Here is an 18,288-nt window from a genome sequence, read left to right on the forward strand (position 1 = left end):
TACTTTTTTTATTTTGAGATAGGGTCTCATTAAGTTGCTAAGGCTGGCCTTGAACTTGAGATCCTCCTCTCTGAATCACTGGGAATACAGGCATGCACCACCACACCTGGATACTAATTTTTTTTTAATACTAGGTTTTGGAGGGGGGCAAAAGTTAACAGTTACAGTTAGAAGAGAAAAATGCTAATGTGTTTTCAAGTTTCTTATTTTTTAAATGATGTATAATAAATAATAAAAACAATGAAAAGCCTGGATAATCAAGCTGAATAATATGGCGTCCCGTTGTGTCTTATTATATAAGGAAAGCTGGTCTTTTTAGATTTGAATCTCTATGAACTGATAACAACATGGAGGAGAGAAGCAACCCCTCAGGTAGAAATGAGCTCATTTAGAGTCTGTTTGCAGCTAAAAGCCATCAAAATACAAATTAGAAGTGATAATGGTGATCCTGGTTCAAAATTAGAAAAGGTAGACTTACTTTGTTCAATAATGAAATAGGAAATGGGAAGGGCAGTACTGTCTGCATCCAGAGCTGTCTCCCCTGGAAAGAGCCAGGTCCCCAGCTAGAGTTGCTTGCTCTGTGGTTTCCTTTCTCGATAGGTGGCAGGATGGGGTGGAAGACAGTCAGGGCTAGAGTAAGTTGCCCCACAGCAGAGGGGGCCACTTGTAGGAGCTCTGCACTGGTGGGAAGGGGATGGCCTGGGAATGGCCCCAGAACTCACCTCCATCTGCCTTTCCTTCCCTTGGCTCCATCTATTTTCTTAATTCTAGGACAACTTGAACTCTGGAGGTAGATGTGGCCCCAGGGGGCTCAGGAAAGGAATCCACTGATTGATAAATGCAACACGAAAATGCTCGAGCCTACTGATAAGCACGGCAGTGAAACTGCCCATGGCGGGAAGAACCCTTAGAACTGTTCTGAAGGAGAGAGCAAGGAGGTCAGGCACCCCCACTTTTCCCAGCTGGAAGGCTGGGTGCAGCAACCCCTCTGGGAAGAGCCCAGGATGTGAGTAATTCTGCACCTAGATTTTTGTAAGAGACTGAAATGGCAATGCTACACCGAGGAGAGTACGGGACTTTCTTGGGAATGGAATCGGTATTGGTTGCTACCGCCATTATGGTCACATTTGTGTTTGTTCTCTGTGTGGTTCAGATCAATCAATCATCTGCCAGATGGTCCTGGTTTTGAGTCTTTGATCAGGATCCTATGCCACACCAGTGAATGCTGAAGTGTCAGTGCAGCTGACATCTCATGTGGAATCACATACATTTCTGTGACAAGCTTTGCTCAGAGGTTGTTTGATGCATTTCCAGACGCAGAAAGTCCCCAAATTATAACAGATTTATCCCAGAAAGCTGTCTGCATCTAAATCAGGATATATTCTCCCATAAAAACATAAATGGTGATAAGGTTCTCATTGACATGCCTCAACTTCATAATATGGCTGCAATATAGGGACAAAAGCATGCCCACTATTTAAATAGAGCATGATTTCAACATGAAAATTTATCATTTTTCAGGGAAACTTCAGAAGTTAAAAAAAAAAAAAAGAAGGACCTATAATTAGCCAGTTTCTGCAATGAAATATATTGACAATGATCTTGATTACTGGAAGGGCCAACATTTGTATAGAAGTATCCTTTTGGGACTTTTCTACTAACTACTTAATTTAATCTTTAATACAACTCTATTAAGTAAATACTGCTATTATCACCATCCTGGTAACGAGACTAAGGCACAGAGAGGTTATGTAGTTAATTATGGGCAAAACCAGGATTGGATTCCAGGGTTCATGGGCTACACCAGGTTGGCAGACTGGTCCATGACAAATCTGGTCTTTTGTAAATAAAGTTTTATTGAAACGCTGCATGCTCATCTGTCACCTATGTCTGTTGGTGCTTTTGAGCTGCTGCAGGAGAGTTGGCACATTACAGCAGACACTACATGGCCTGAAACAATCATTACCTGACACTTTACAGAGAACATTTGTCGAGCCCCAAACGCATCCTCTGGACCACCTCCAAAGAAAGGCAGATCCATTTCTAAAATTTGGCTGTGAGCCGCATGGTGGGGAGCAGAGACTCAGAGCCAGGGCAAAGTCAGGAATCCTGGTCGTTCTCAAAAGCCCCAGGAGGCCCCGGGGAAGTGCTCACCAGTGTGGAACATAATATATGCTCAATGAATTTCCTGCTCCATCCCCAAGTAGGTAAGAAGCAGGGTCCACAGGGACAGAGCAAGCTCCACAGGAAGTGGGGACTGTTTGTTTTGCTCATGCTGGAACCTCAGTGAAGAAATGGAAAGACGCATAATTCATGTTTGTGACCAGGGACCATGTGCACCTCGTCTGGACAAACCTGGAACAGGTCACAGGCGAACGGACACACAGTCCAAGAAGATCACAGGAGAGGTTCTGGTTTGCATCGCCTTTCAGGCAGAGGGTCTGCTCTGGCAGGACCTGCATTGGAGCAAGGGCTTTTCCAGCCATCCTGGGATTCTCCTTGGCTCCTAAGAGCTTCGCGCACGGATCCTTCTGTTTGCCAAGATTCTAGAGTCAACAACTTAAATTTGATGAACTTGCCACTGAATGATGCGATGAATGCTAGTTCAGTGGGGAGAGTGTAAATGCTCATTGGTTCTGATGTTTCTTTCATTAGACTGAATGACTTTTGATTTCTGGGGATGGACATCAAAAAACCACAGCTAGTTAATGCTTTCTAGAAAACAGAGCTTGATGAGGAAAGAAGATAGACTAGCCTCTGTGCAAGGCTGCTGAGGCCAAGCTTCATCCAGCAACCATCCATCACGGAACCCACCCTGCCCCGCCCCGACCCACAGTGGATCTCCTACTGGAGGCAGGAGAGGAGAAAAGAATGGGTGAGGACCAGAAGACTGATGTGAGAAAAGCAGCCAGGGCGGTAACTATCTGCAGAGAGGGGAACACAGAGGGGAGCCTGGGTCTGAGCCCCGAGAGGGAGGAAATGGGGTGGAAGTTAAATTGTACCCAGATGCCAATTGGTCCCTGTTTGGAAAGGCTGGCTGCCCCCAGAACAGCTCAAATGCAGACTATAGTCTTTCTGGCCTGGCACAGGGTTTCCCAACACTGGGGTACAGGGAAGGTTTGCAACTTCCACACTGATAGACCTCAACAAAATCCCATTGTGGGATTGAACGCCTGCCTAAAATCAGATCAGAATATTTCATTTAAAGGCAGCATGAGGATTGTCATGAACTCCCTGGCACCTTCGGACTCCATCACCTAATGGCTTCCTGCATAGTCTCCTGTGTGTGTGTGTGTGTGTGTGTGTGTGTGTGTGTGTGTGTTTGTTGTTGTTTGGTATTAGGGATTGAACTCAGGGGCACTCAGCCACTGAGCCATATCCTCAGCCCTATTTTGGATTTTATTTAGAGACAGGGTCTCATTGAGTTGCTTGACACCTTGCTGTTGCTGAGGCTGGATTTGAACTCCTGATCCTCCTGCCTCAGCCTCCTGAGCCACTGGGATTATAGGCATGTGCCATTATGCCTGGCTGGTTGTGGTCTTTAAATGCTCTAAAGTAAACGATTAGAGCAAAAAGTTGGGGTGTAGTTCACACAGGTGCTCCTTGAGGGACCGAACAGCAGGGCTCTGCCTCTAACTCTGCTAACCTTGCCTCTGTCCTTGGAGGTCACAGGGCCCGGGGCTAGTGCTGTGCCGCCAAGTTCAGCTCTCCTAGGAGGGACACACAACCCTCAACGCGCACGGCCTCTAACTGCCCCTCAAGAGAAATGCTTTTGCTCTCAGCTTCAAGCCCTCTAGCCTGTGGTTTTTATTTTTATTTTTCAGCTTGGAACGCTGACCTTTATAAAAAGCTGGATTCACTGCCCAGAAAAACAGGAAGGTTGCATCCTAGGAAACCATGGATGTGAAGCAGCGAAAATGGGCCGGTATCTCTCTATCAGTAAAGCGAGGTCTCAGACAGATCAGCTTGAGGACAGGAAGTTCCGAGAGCACTTGTTAGCTCCCCGGGTTCCTCCTCTGCCTGAGACAGCTGGGTACCAGTTGTGCTCAGTGTTCCCAAAAGACACTCTCCCTAGAAGGATCCATCCATCATACGGGGTATGGTATTGGGAGGGGCATCAAGGCAGCCCTCCTGCCTGGGACTCAGGCCTGCAACCCCAGCAGGGTGTGGAGTGCAAGCAAGCAGAGGAGAGAGAGAGAGAGAGAGAGAGAGAGAGAGAGAGAGAGACGGGGAGGTGAGGGTGTGCCTGGGGACACCCCGACTGGTGTCTGGGTACTTGAATTCTTCCAAATGTCATAAGGCTTCTTTGGAAAGAACAGTATTCTTCTCATTTGATGTATTTTTCCTTTCATTTATTTTTTTCCTCCTATATTTTTTTTAAGAGTAGAGACCGCAGCCTGGTCTCACTGGTTGACCCCTGCCTGTGTCTAAAGCTACAGATATATGTTTGACCTACACAGACTTGTAAGTTTTAATTAGCTGCCAACATTAACAGAAATCAGAATATGCCATATAAAAGCCTGGAGTTTTGGATTCTCTTGAGCCACACAGCGGGCAGCACGGGGCCTGGGCCTGTAGGTGGAATGATCCTTTAGCACTGAGCAGCGTGGCTGCCACCTTGACACAGGGCTCAAGTTCACCAGCTTGCTCCAGTCCCCATTGCTCCCTACTGTCTCACTCACCCCTCAACCTGCTGTGAGCTGCCATGGATCTACATCACCTGTGACTCATTAGGCACCCAGGGGGCACCTACCCTTATAGCCCCTGCCCTTCAGTGTTTCCCAGATCCATTTTAACCAAGCATTGATGTAATGAAATAATCTGAGAAGTTTCATGTTTCACTTCCTTTGGAATTGAACCTAAATGTTCTGAACTATCTGTATTTTGGGGAAGAACAGAATAAGGAGAACAAGACCAGTAGCAACTCATTAGTGTCAACGCTCCTGTAACAAGTCAGCATTTGTACACACTTGCATGCTTTTCCTTAGGGATCAGAAATTCCAGGGATCCTAATTAGTCTGAAGAATGGAAAGACTCAAAAAAGAATCCAGCACAGACTGCAGAGGCTTCTATAAGAAGCCCTCAAACAACAGCAGCATGCAAAGTGATTAGAGAAATAGAAATCAAAAGCAGTGACCTGGGATAAAGGTCACCTTCTTCCTGGCCACCGTGAGCTGGGCTGCTTTCCTCCACCCTGCCATTCAGCCATGGTGTCCAGCCTCACCGTGGGCCCAAAGCAATGGACTCAGCAGCCTATGGACGGAGCCTCTGAAACTGTAAGCCAAATAAACCTTCCCTCCTCTCAGCTGTTCTTGTCAGGTATTTTGGTGACGGCAACACGAATCTGACCATGCCCTCCTCTCTACACTATTTCCCACCTCCATTCTCTAAAGGACAAAGGACACAGAAGGCCAACAACTTGCAAAGGAAAGAAATTACATGCAGCATTTATGTTTTTCAATTAAGAAAACGAGTGGAACGTTGAAATTACTTTTGCCCTTCAACGACACGACTCCGGGGCTCTCGGAAGTTATGCTTCACCAGCTAAAGGAAAGGGGTGGCCCCAGGTTTTGCTGAGATCCTCACCTCGAATTTCTGCCTGAGCTCCACGTTTCCTTCTTCGTCCCCTTCTGGAATGGGCACGTTGTAGTACTCACCTTCTTCTTGGTTCAGCAACTTGTACCTTTCAAAGACACAGAGAGAAGCGGAGGTAAGCGCGAGCCGAGCAGCTCCTGGCCTTCCATCTCTAGTCGAGTGGTGGGTGAAATGCCCCGTGGGAGACGGCGCCCAGGCGGGCAGGCAGCCACCTGGCAGTTCAGAGATGGAAACTGGCCTGTCTCCCGCATCTCAAAGTGGTCTGATGCTTGGGGACTGCTCAGTCTCAGGGTGTCCTTACCATCCGCTGGCCGGCATCTTCATGAGCTCCGAGACTCCAAAGGAAAGGGATCCCATGAAGTCATTCCTTGTTGTTCGATCCCAGTCCCAGATTTCTACGGACAGTCGTCGGTCTTTGTCTGAAGGTTTTAGTTTGCTACAAAGACACACACACACACACACACACACACACCCGGGGTTATCTTGATTATGCTTTCTTGGGAGATACCATATGCTCATGATCTGAGCCTGAAATAGTACATTCATGTCTCTTCCTGGCCAACAGAATACCAGCCCTACACTGGGAGCTCTAGGTTAGGGATTAGCCAGCCACGGCCCAGGGGCCCAAGCTGGCCACTGCTTGTTCTATTGGAACTCAGTGTTTACATACTGTCTGTGGCTGTTGTGGCCCTGGAATGTCAGAGCTGTGCAGGGGCAACAGAGACTTGACCTGCACAGTCTAGGAGACACACTCCCGCCTTACAGAGCAGAGCTCGCTGGCTTGCTACAATGGAGAGCCCCATCTCTGGCTGTCCACAGATACACCTGCTGGTGCTCCACTGTAGCCACTTCTCATTCCTGACTTCCTCACTCCCTCCTCCCATTCCCTCCTTCCTTCTTCCCCTTCTACCGTTCCTACTTCTGAAATCCTTCAAGGCCCACCTCAAGGTCATCTCCTCTGCGAAGCCTTCCCTGCTTAAAGGTGAGGCTACCTTCCCATTGCAGTGGGGATGACACTTCCTGTGCTTTCACTTGTTCTATGTTGTGACAATTATTCAATTCTTGCCTCACATCCTCTTCTAACCCTGAAAATAACCCAATTCCAGGGCATCGGGGATATAGCTCAGTGGTAAAGTGCTTGGCCACTAAGTAAGTGCAAGGCCCTGGGTTCAATCTCCAGTACCACAAAAAAGAAAAAGAAAAAAAAAATCTAAGTCCATCAAACGGTGGAACACACCTTATATGCTTTTATATCACCAGTAATACCTTAAACAGATTTTTTTTCCCCTGGTGCAGAATAAGTAATGGTAATTATTTGGGGCTGGCATCATGCAGTTCCTGGTAAACTGAGTTACTTTGCCCCAAACATGTGATGACAGCTGTCCACACCAACAGCAGTCTGAGAGGTATTAGGATGAGGACATGTGTAGAGACATTTGTCACTGTCCCCCCCCCCCGCCGCCAATTATCTCTAATAATGAAATTGAGAACTGCATGGTGCACAAGAATGGGGTTTGATCTAGAAGAGGAGACACACTTACAATGTGAAGGACTCATTCCACTGGGGGTTCAGTGTGGAGCGGATGGTTTTGGTTTTCTGTTTGCTTTCATTCTTAGGATCAGGAATAAGTTTCAGCTTCACGTAAGGATCAGAGAGCCCATTGGGATCCATAGGGATTAGATTTTTTGCATCTCGTACTGTGAAGAGAGAAGAAAGAAAAAGTCACAAAAAGAGGGCTGATCTGCATTCATTAGCGTCCTGTGTCAACACCAAGCTGAGTCATCCAAGGGACATCCTGATGGTGCTTAAGGGGAGGAAGATAAAAATCAGAAGACTTTGACCCTCAACATGAGAAGGCTGCCGCCACCTTCTCGGCTTTGATACTGGACATCGGGTGGGCCCATCGGTCTAGGTCTAGCCTCCAGGCAGCACCAGCCTGAACTGGCAGCACTGCGGGCCTCTTGCAAAGCCTGGGTCCCACCCCAAATCTCAGAAGTAAAACCTGCATTTTAACAAGATGCCCAGGTGACCTTCATAGCTCTCTAGGAGAAAAGGGGCAGCCTCCCCACATGCAGGCAACCTGCCTAACCTGGTCCATGGCATTGCACACACCCTTGAACTCTTAGATGTTGTTGTCTCTTTCTTCATGAAGGCTGGTGTATTCTGACCCTGGCTCTACCTTGGAATCACTTGGGAGAGGGGTTACATCAATGCTCAAAATTAAATTAGAATATCTAAGGAATGTGGCCCAAGTACTGGTTTTTCAAAGCTCCCCTGGTGACTTTATTGTGTGGCATGGATGGAGCCAATGGTGTAGACAGCTGTAATTCAGAACTGCCTTCCAATGTGCAGGTTCAGGGACCAGCACTTTACCTGGGAGCTCATTTGACATGCAGAATCTCAGGCCTTACTTCAAATTTACTCAGAATCCTCACTTTAACAAGACCCTCACATGAACCCAAAGCACATTCCAGCTTAAAAAGCACTAACACTGGAGTCAAAAAGTAGTTAAAGCTGGGCGCAGTGGCACATGCCTATAATCCCAGTGACTCAAGAGGCTGAGGCAAGAGAAGCCCAAGTTCAAGGCCAACATCAGTAACTTAACAAGACCCTGTCTCAAAGCAAAAATAAAACTTAAAAGGGCTGTAGATGTAGCTCAGTGGTAAAGCACCCTTGGGTTCAACTCCCAGTGAGCCTCCCCCAAAAAAAGCAATTAAAAGGAAAGACCCATCATCATTTGGAAACCTACATTAAGGTCACAAGTTCCCCAGGGTACCCGAACATTTGCCTGAGAATTCAAGGTTTAATGTCAGGCAGAAGGTCTCATCTCCTAAAACATCGACCCTGAGAATTACAAAGATGAACAATTTGAGTGTAAAAAGGAGCTCTCCCTCAATGATTGGAAAGGGGCCAAAGGACTCTGATTAAACACCAGAATGAGAATCTGATACTTTTTAAAAGGCAGAAAATGCCTGGAGTGTCTAACACTGAGGGCTGCAGAAGGTCACATCCCAGATAAGCTAATGAAGAGTCGTACTGAGGCCACCAAGAGGTCCATAGTTGCCTCCTGCCATTTTCAGAGTTATTGCAGGTGCTGGCTTTTACATCTTCAATTTATAGCAGCACACATGAAATCACTCCAGGCTGATCTCCTCTGCATGGTGATGAGCTAAAATCTTGATGGGATCTAAAGCCGTGGGTTCCCTGCTGAGATACTATCACTTAAGTTGAAAATAGAAAGAGTTATCAATTCCAAATGCCACTGAGGCAAACAGTGGATCCAAATTTCAATTTTATTATCGCTGCAGATAACGGTCTCCTGAGGTGTGACTCATGGCGGTCCAGGACAACTGAATCAGGATCATAAGCCACCAGCTTGAGGTTCCATCTGCTGAGAATGTGGGCTTTGCCTCTGCCACTTTCTGGTCGTGGGAAAGACATTCCAATTCTCTGTGCTTGTTTCCTCATCTGAAAAACTGTACCTGCTGGCAAGGCCAGCATTATGCAGGATCATACACGCTAAGTGCTTAGAACAGCAGCCAGCATGCTAAAAACCCAGACACAGTTATCATCATTGCTGTTAACACAAGTTACGGGTGGACAACAAAACCCAAAGAAATTGGACGAATGGTTTAGGACGGGCAAAGGATGGGCAGGGGAGAGTATGATGTGGAGATTTTCTAACATGGTTGCAAATGAGTGATTTCAACAGTCTTCAAACCAGAGGGCACGCCGCAGGTCATTGCTAACAGGAATGGCTCACCACTCTGGAACAGGGGGAGAGAGGAAACACCAGAGCAGAATTCAAGTGTGGGAGAGGATGAGAAGAAATGCTGAAGGCAGGAGAGAGAAAAAGGGACAGATGCTACTAGGAGACGCGAGGGGGATGCTGTCCTAGCACAGGCGGGCGGCAACCTGAGCCTCAGTGACATACTGCAAACATCTGGGGTGTTTGGGTCACATACTGATGCCTGGCCCCATCCCCAGGAGTCCGATTCACAGGATCTTTAAAGATGCCCCTGCAGGTGAGTCTATGTAATGCCCGGTTGAGTGCCACTCAGTGCACCCAGCAGTTTTGTTGCCTTAGCACTGTTGGCATCACTGGGAGATCTATTACTCACGTTTTCCTTTCCATTAACTCACTGTTTAACATCTAACACTTAAAAAGGAAATGTGTCACAAGTAAATGGAATTTTTGGCCATAAATAGGAAGTACCCATAAAAGTAAAAACAATGAAAATCTGCTGTGTGTGTTTCTAGTTGGACTCAGCTGCCTGAGGGCTGCTCTCTCCCAGCTGCAAAGGGGAAATTGACAAGTGTTAGAGTAGTAAGGATCTTCTCGCCCCAGACAGAGTCTTTGTCTGCCTTACAACCAAGACAGAAAAGAAGACTGGAAAGGGACTTTCTCATCACGTAGCCTGATGCTCTTTGTGTAGTTCAGTACCTTCAGAAACCATCTCAAGTGCTAACAGGAGTCACGTCCCCCAGTGGTCCCATCCCAAACGTGGAAAGCACAATTACAGGAATGCCAATTCCCAGGTTATTAAGGATGTGGAATATTCCACAGCCTGAGAGCAGCAGTGTGCCGGAGAAGAATGTCGTCGGCAAAGATTCCATGGCTTATTTCTGCCTCTCACTTTTATTTTATTTTATTATTTGGTGGTGGTGCTAGGGATTGAACCCAAGGCCTTGTGCATGCAAGCACTCTACCAACTGAGCTATGTCCCTAGCCACCCTTCTCTCTCTCACTTTCTATAAGAACCAAATTGTTCGGACCCATAGAATTAAGAGGAAAAAAAAAGCCATGCTGCTATTGAGAATGACATTTCTTTTAAGATCTCTCATGCCAACTCAAAGTGCCAAAGGAAGATCGTCTCTGAACACAGCAGCAGGGCTACAGTGCACCTCCCTTGCCCAGAAACTCGCGGGGCAGCCCCACCTGCACTCCCTGAGCTCTGCTGAGCAGGCCCGCAGCCTCATGGAGCAGCAAGAGCACCCGCCTTCCCCTGCTTTCTCCCTGGCACTTCTGCAGCCTTTACAAGAAGGGGCATCTGCAGGAGTAATCCGTCTGCACTGTGGCACAGGCCATGCAGAGTGGAAAGTCTGTTCTGTAACTCCAGGACGTCAGGAGAAATACAGAGTCCTCATTCTATTCCCATCTTTGACTGGAGAGGCCTGTTCTGAAACTATCGGCTGTTGAGCCCGACATTGAGAACCAAACAGCCTGGGTTAAAAGGTTCCGTAATTTCTGGATAATGTAAGGTAGCATTTCTGGATAAAATCCATTCAAATAAGATTATGAGAAATACCTACACAAAGTTACCTGACTCAGGTGGCTAGGTGAGCCCAGGATTCGTGTGCTCTGACTACATGCTCAGGGGTGAGGTGGGAATACAGGCCTGTGGGCCATCCCAGAGGGGTGGACTGCTTTGGCCAGGGGGCAAAGCTGAGCCAGGTGCATGTGGGAATAAAGAATAGGGTCTCTGCCACCAGGCCAGCAATGCTGCCATGGGCCTTCTGCACAGGGAGAAGTAGAGGGTGGCCTGCGGTGGCAGACCACAGGGACTGCCGGGACTGCCAGGCTTTCTTTGGGATGAGCAAGTTATCCCAGAAATGTGAGTCACATAGGGGCTTAATACACACTTATGGATGGTCAGGGCCCTGTTGGGCTCATATTGCTTGAGTGGGTGCTGCAGGTGATGGCTGACTTCTCGGGGGCAGTATAATGTGGGTGGTAGGGGTCCAACCCTGCTCTACCACTTATCAGCTGTATGCTTTGAACAAGTCACCCAATGTCTCAGCTAGTTCTTCTGTAACATAGAGATGGAAATTAAATGAATGAATAATATATGCCAACCATTGGGAAGAGAACCTGGAACAAGGGAAGAGGCATATCATTATTTGCTTTAACCATACTGGAGTGCAATCAGCTTGCTAGCTTCATCATCGACATTATCACCACCACCACGACCAACCACTCCTGTTTGGCCCAGAAGGTCTGACTGTTTTCTTAGGGTAGAGAAGCTAAGTGTATTAGAGGGGTAGTTCACACAGTCCTGGAATTTCCAGACTCAGGGTTAGGCAAGAGTTAAACAATCAGCTCAGAGGTGTTCCAAAATAGTCCAGGATTAAAAAAAAAAAAAAAAAAAAAATCAGTGCAATTCTTGATCCATCCAGATGGCTTCTTAATCCAGAAATCCATGCAGCATAAATTAAGAAGCATAATGATAAAATAAACACCCTTGAGCTCACCACCTAACATAAAAGTGAGATCAAGGCCAACACCACCGGACAACCCTAGCATGTTCCCCGACTCCTCCTTGCCTCCCCCGTGGACGGTAACCCTCACTCTGAGGTTGCCATGGGCACTCTGGCCCAGCACAGGTGAAAGTAAGAGCACAAAATCCATGGGCAAGTAAACCAGAAGCTTCGCCGAGGACACAGCCGTATCCCTACAGACATGATGGGTCAGCACTGACCGGCAGTAACCCTGCCCATTCAGGGCTTACAGAGACATTGCTTGTGATGCACAAAACTCAAGAGCCTCCAAGTTGAACAACAACCTGGCCTTTCACATGATCTGCTTTGCTTTAGAAAATAATTCTCTATTCTTGCTGCCTTTGTTTCCCCTCTAAGAGCGCCCTTGTTTGCGGCTTCTGTTTTAGAGCCAACAAAAAAGGACAAAGGTTCAAAACAGGGACTTACTGCAGAAGTCGGGATTGTTCGCTGTGTGCAGCCCCCAGGGCCCCAGCCACCTCCACCCCTGTCTGACAGCAAAACGAGAGTCGACAGATTCTATAATCCTACTCCACACCATGCATAAGCAGAAATGATGTTCTCTGACACTATGGAAAAACAACAATTCTCCTTTTTTTTTTTTTTTTGAAGTTAAACAACAGCAAAATAAATGTGAATACCAGACTGCTAGAGGGAGGGGGTGGCTGACGAGGTTTAGTGTCAATGTGCAAAGAGCCTGGGGTCACTCACATCAAGTGACAGAGTTACAAAGGCTTCCTGAAACCATGAGCCCCATCTCTGGTTAACAAAATGTGACTTCCAGCCCAAAGAATTAGCTGTTTGGATGATCTCTCAAAGAGCTTTTAGACATAAATTAATTTATTATAAAACCATAATCATATTGGAATATATTTAATGCCAGAGAAACTCTGTGAAATTACAGATTCCTGAGAAGTTGGCCTTCTGAGTTTAGGCGGAGATGGAGCGTGTGTATGTGGGATAGAGTGAGTGAGCTTGTGTGTATGAGAGAGGGGGAAGGCATGTGCACCAGACAGAGAGCATGCTTCTGCTTCTTCACCAAGAATGACTGATTACACCACCAGGCAGAGGGTTGGCCAGCACCCTGGCCCTCTGGTACCCAGGAAGATGATGAAGATGGTGGTGACAGTGGCAATGGAGTAGCATCTCTGGAGCAATGACTAAGTGGCAGGTACTGTTTTAAGCTCTTTGCAATAATGCAAGAGATGCTATTATCAAGCCCATTTGTAGACGGGGCCCTTTGGTAGAAAGAGGTGGGACATCCTGCTCTCTATGACCTAATGAGTGGCCAGCTGGGGTGGACCTGTGGTTGCATAAAACCTAACCTTCACTTGCTGCTGCATGAAAATGACTTAAACCAGACAAAGTCCCAGAGAAGAGGTAGAAAGTTGGCTGCATCCAGAAAAGGATGGGAGGAGCTTTGCCTAGGAGAGCAGGGAGGAAGGGAAGGACTAAAAACCTTTCCTCTGGAGACATGGGTGATGGCAGAATGGGGAGGGAGATGTGAACACACACCCAGTAGAGCCCAGGGTGACCAAGGCAGCGCCTGCAGGGGAGGTGGGAAGGCAGGCAAAGGCCACTGCTGCATTTCTGCTTTGGTGCCTTGACCTTGAACTTAGCAGAGGGGGCTCTAGTACCCCATTTAAAGGTGAAGGAAGTGCCTTCTGGGGTGCAATTCCAAAACCAGGGGTGTCTGAGTCACTAGGTGGCCTCTGTAGGTAGAATGTGCTGACATCTCCTCAGAACCATCAGCCTAGTGACTGAGTCAAGCAAGACAATGACATCAGTGACACACAGGGCCCATTAGTACCCAGGAGCACTGATACAAGGGCAGGTTCTTGCACTTACACTCAGGTCTGGCACTTGGGGCGCACTCACACCTGCTCAGTCCCTCTCTGCTGTAGATGCTGATTCTGGGGCAAACGGCACATGAAAAGCACAGAGGTGACAGGAGATTGCAGTGGCCACAAAATCGAGCTGGGTAAATCAGCGTTGATGGAGCAGTTTTTTAGGACCACAGAACAAATACTAAAACCAGGGAAAAGGACACTCAACAAAGTAGCATGAACTAAGAAGTGTTCTGCTGCTGCAGAGTTAAAGCAATGGTAAGCAAGTAAACATGGCTGTGTTCCAATAATACTTTATTTCAAACAACAAGTGGTGGGCCAGATTTGGTCCTGAGGCCTTAATTTGGTGTGTCCTAGTATAGAACAAACACCACTCCAACAACTCAGGAATGGCTTGGAGAGAATGGACACAGAGGGGTTTCCACCTACTTCTGGTTCTTTATGCTTTGAGAACATAAAGAACTCTTGAACTCTGCCCTTTCCTAGAGCCAAGGAAAAGTCCTGAGCTAGGGTTGGGGAGAGAGGACATATCTCCTGACATCCTCCTACACCCAGATTAACTGTCACACTCACAATCCACTTTTGTCTTTAGTTGTCACCTGTCTTAGCAGAACCTTCAGAAGCCATCTCTTAGGCATACGTGGCTGGCTGTGTTAGGGTTTCTGTGGTGCAGTAGTCTGCACTCCTAGACAAACCTGATTGGCAACTTCCTCCCTGGGGCATCTGATCTGGCTGTGACCCACTGCCTGCTGGCCAACCCCACCCTGTTCATGCTCACCAGCCTGTTCCATACTTCGGCCCCACCCTGGGACCAAGTGCAAACAGTGAGCAGATAAGGCATCAATGGGGGCCATTCTTTAATTATGCAGCAGCTGCTCTGGGAATAGGAAATTTAAAGGAATTTGTAACCAGGAACCCTGGGAGGCAAAGGCTGACCTGTTCTAGGACAGCAGGACATGGGCAAGGTCCTTCTGCCTAATCTAGCTGTGCTTTTACAGAGCTGTGGGCTGGCCCTGCTGAGGAAGTTAGCCTCTTAAATTGCCAGTTGCTGGTTAGAGAGAATCTCGGGTGGCCGATGGGCTGGATCAGACAGAAAGAGGGAACCCCTCACCCCCCTAGCTCAGGCTCGCGTGGTGGCTCCAGCGCTCACAGGGATCTCCACTTTCCTCCAGCCCACGGCTCCCGGGTCACGTTACTGGAGGAATAGCCTGTTCTGGAGGTCTGTTTGCATCTTCATTCTGGGCCCATCTGAGGGTGCCACGAGGGAGAAGCTGTGTCTAAGGAGCTGCCAGTTCCCTCGCGTTGCTGCGACTCAGTTCCGTGCCAGGAGCCAGAACTCTTTGGCAAATGTGGATGGGGAAACTGGTGGGGTGACAGATTGCTTCCGGAACAGGACTTGCTGAGTACCCTCCCCACGTGACGTTATGGGGGCGGTTAAGCTGTCTAGCAATAAGGCCAGGTTCCTGGTTTAGGGGTCTTAGCTCAGTGCCTCACAAACCGTGCAGGCAGATGAACCCTGGCACAGGTGGGGCACGTCACAGAGGGTGGCAGGCTTGTTGGCACAGGTCCCTGTGGACAAACCAGACTGAACTAGCAAGACTATCAGGTGGGCACAGAAGGTCCTGGAAGAGGAAGGGACCTAGTCAGACTCCAACTGGCACAGGGTGAGGGTCCAGGGCTGTGTGGTTCCAAGTTGTATTTCTGATTCACACGGCTTTTTACTGTGGGTAACAGACAACCCTAAAGCTCCCTGGGCCAGACATTCCCCATCCTCTCGAAGCCACAAACCCTTCAACACAAAATTATAATTTCTATGACTCCTGGGGGCTATCATGGGCCTCTGTGGTATGTCTGAAGAGCCAGCTCTGCTAAGCAAGGACGTCTTCCTTTTAACTGAGCACACTCTGAGTTTGCATGTGGAGGGAGCACAGCATTCCTCTAGGCCACTTCCTGCTTTGGCTGGAAGGAGGTCTGTGCCACCATCTGAATGGTCTGAACGCATGCATCCTCCTACACCCAGATTAACTGTCACACTTACAACCCCACTGAGAGGTGGGCCTATGGGAGGTAACTAGTCTTGAGGGTGGGGCCCTCAGGAATGGGATTAGTGTCCTTAGAAAAGAGGCCTGAGGGAGTTTGTTTGCTCCTTCTACCACATGAGGACCCATGGGAGACACCATCTAGGAATCAGGAAACCAGTCCCCACCAAGAATCTGCCAGTGCCTTGGTCTTGAGCTTCCCACCCTCCAGAACTGTGAGAAATACACTTCTGTTGTTTGCAAGCCACCCAGTCCACAGTATCTTGTTATAACAGCCTGAACAGAGCAAGGCATTCTGGAGTGGGGAGAGACCTTGGCTGGGGCCTGCTCTCGGATGGGAGCTATACATAAAGAGGTTGTTTATGGTGGCTGTGGGCAGTCTCATGGTTTGCCACCATCAGATGGGTACATGAGGACCGTCTGGCCAGAAGCAACAGCAGCTCACATTCTTCTCTCCCTAAGAAATCAGAACTGATTTGCAATCATAGCTTGACTATCACTTAGTTACAGTATTTTTGAGGCTCCAGATATGGAAATCATTACCGTGTGGAACTTTTCTGGGTTTCAGGAAATAAAACCCAAAGGCATTAACAAGAACAATGAGCAACTGTCCACCAGGCACCAGTGACGGAGATTCTGTGTGCCAGAATAATCTCTGTTTCCCACCATGTACTTCAACATTTCTATCTAAATTTTAGGAATGCTCCATGCTCTGGCCCACTTCCACTGAGCACATGGTGGTATGACTTAGGAGCTGGCCTTGGTCCCAGCTGGCTGGTTAACTGCACCCAACCTATCACCTTTAGGATGTGTATAATGTGCAAGAGCAGCTCCATACCAGCAAAGCCGGTCTCTTTGTTACTAATCATTCTGACCTCACTGTTCGGCACAGCACTTTGCTATGCACTCAGTAGCTTCATACGCGTCTCCATGCTACACTTGCCTGGTGCTTCTGGGTTTGTGCTGCCCCAGCCCTGAGCATACCCTCCTGGGAACACATCCCTCTGTGCTTCTCCACCACCAGCCCCTACCTTGAAACAAGACCCCCCTTCTCCAACCTTCCACTCTCCTGACAGCCTGGCCCACAGTACTTGCATCTGCACAGACTGATGGCAGGTTGGGGCAGGGTCTGCGCCACCCCCTGTGCATGGCTCCAGGGTCCACACCAGGAAAGGTGAAATCTGAGGGTACTCAAGGGTTCCCGCCGACTGAGAAGCTGGAAAGCACTGCTTCTTTTGGGTGCAGTACATAAAGCGTCCATTTGGAGGGACTCCAGGACAAGAAAAAAACTAATATGCTTTTTTTTTTTTTTGAGGGAGAATAAAGCCAGGCCAAAAGGAGTCAAGCAATTTTTCTGGAAATGTGAAATGCTTTGAAGAGCCTCTGAGCCCATAAAGACGGAAGGACATCAGCTCTCTCTCCAGCTTTCAGGAAAGAGGCATCAGACGGGGCCATTTGCTCTTGGGAAATCATTACCGCGTGGAACTTCTCTGGGTTTCAGGAAATAAAACCCAAAGGCATTGACAAGAACAATGAGCAACTGTCCACCAGGCACCAGTGATGGAGATTCTGTGTGCCAGTGGGTCCTGGGCCGTCTGGTTTATATATTGGTTCCTCATGCTGTATCAAATCTGCTCATACCGTCTGTGTTCATGAACTCCACAGAATTTCTGACGCAATCTGTTCCATTCTCATGAATAATGACCCATAAATTGTGAGATATTTGTTTCCTTATTGCCAGAGACAAAGGCAAGAAGAAATGAGATACACTGAAATGCCCCTGCTCGGCCACATCCTTCCCATCACACTGTATCCAGACACGAATCTGGAGCCTGCGACTTGAGCAATCTCACATTTTAGGGTCTGTTTACTACATGTTCTGTTCCGTGGCTGAGGCTCTCTGCTTGGTGATAAGAATGAATTGCTGTCTCAGGAGGTCACGGGGCCAGAAAACATAAGTCAGCCACTCCTCGACCACAGCCACGCTGGAATAAGACTCTCGGAGAGAATGCAGAGGAGTGAGCTCGGGAGGAGGAAGAGCCACCGGGGGTCTCTTCTAATCCTGATTGCTGAAAATAAAAATTTCCTTTATATCTCTAGAATCCTGATGTTCCAAAAGGAAATGGGAGTCTGATGGTGAGAGAGTGATTTCCAGGTTATGAGAGACCCAAGTGATTCTGTATAATAACAAATATTCATTTTAGGAAATATTATCCTTATTATAAGAGCAACATATATTCATCATATAAGAATTTAAATGCATGGAAGTATAAAAGCATCTATCCTTCCACCACAAGACAGGATCAGCATTGGCTTATTGACTGACTGCCAGTCTCTTTCCTGTGTAGTTATCTACGGTGAAATACTTATTTTTATGGAATTCACATCATTTTATGATACAGCTTTAGGTCCTTCCTTTATAATATAGCAAAGTATGTTTAAAAACATTAAAAATTTTTTTTTAGTTGTCGATGGACGTTTATTTTATTTATTTATATGTGGTGCTGAGAATTGAATCCAGGACCTCACA

General features: G+C 47.6%; 1 protein-coding gene across 1 annotated transcript in view; it reads right to left on the reverse strand.

The window, feature by feature from the left end:
- Prkca (protein kinase C alpha) overlaps nucleotides 1–18,288 on the reverse strand; it is a gene marked incomplete at its 5' end in the record, with an annotated part of 309,700 nt that overhangs the window by 84,017 nt on the left and 207,395 nt on the right. Inside the window, 3 exons of the mRNA XM_048798205.1 lie at nucleotides 5,587–5,683; nucleotides 5,897–6,031; nucleotides 7,137–7,293. Of these exons, the coding sequence (XP_048654162.1) occupies nucleotides 5,587–5,683; nucleotides 5,897–6,031; nucleotides 7,137–7,293 (389 nt within the window). The remainder of the gene's footprint in view (nucleotides 1–5,586; nucleotides 5,684–5,896; nucleotides 6,032–7,136; nucleotides 7,294–18,288) is intronic.

This window comes from Marmota marmota, unplaced genomic scaffold (genome assembly GCF_001458135.2).
Source record: "Marmota marmota marmota unplaced genomic scaffold, marMar, whole genome shotgun sequence".
In the NCBI taxonomy this organism is placed as follows: domain Eukaryota; kingdom Metazoa; phylum Chordata; class Mammalia; order Rodentia; family Sciuridae; genus Marmota; species Marmota marmota.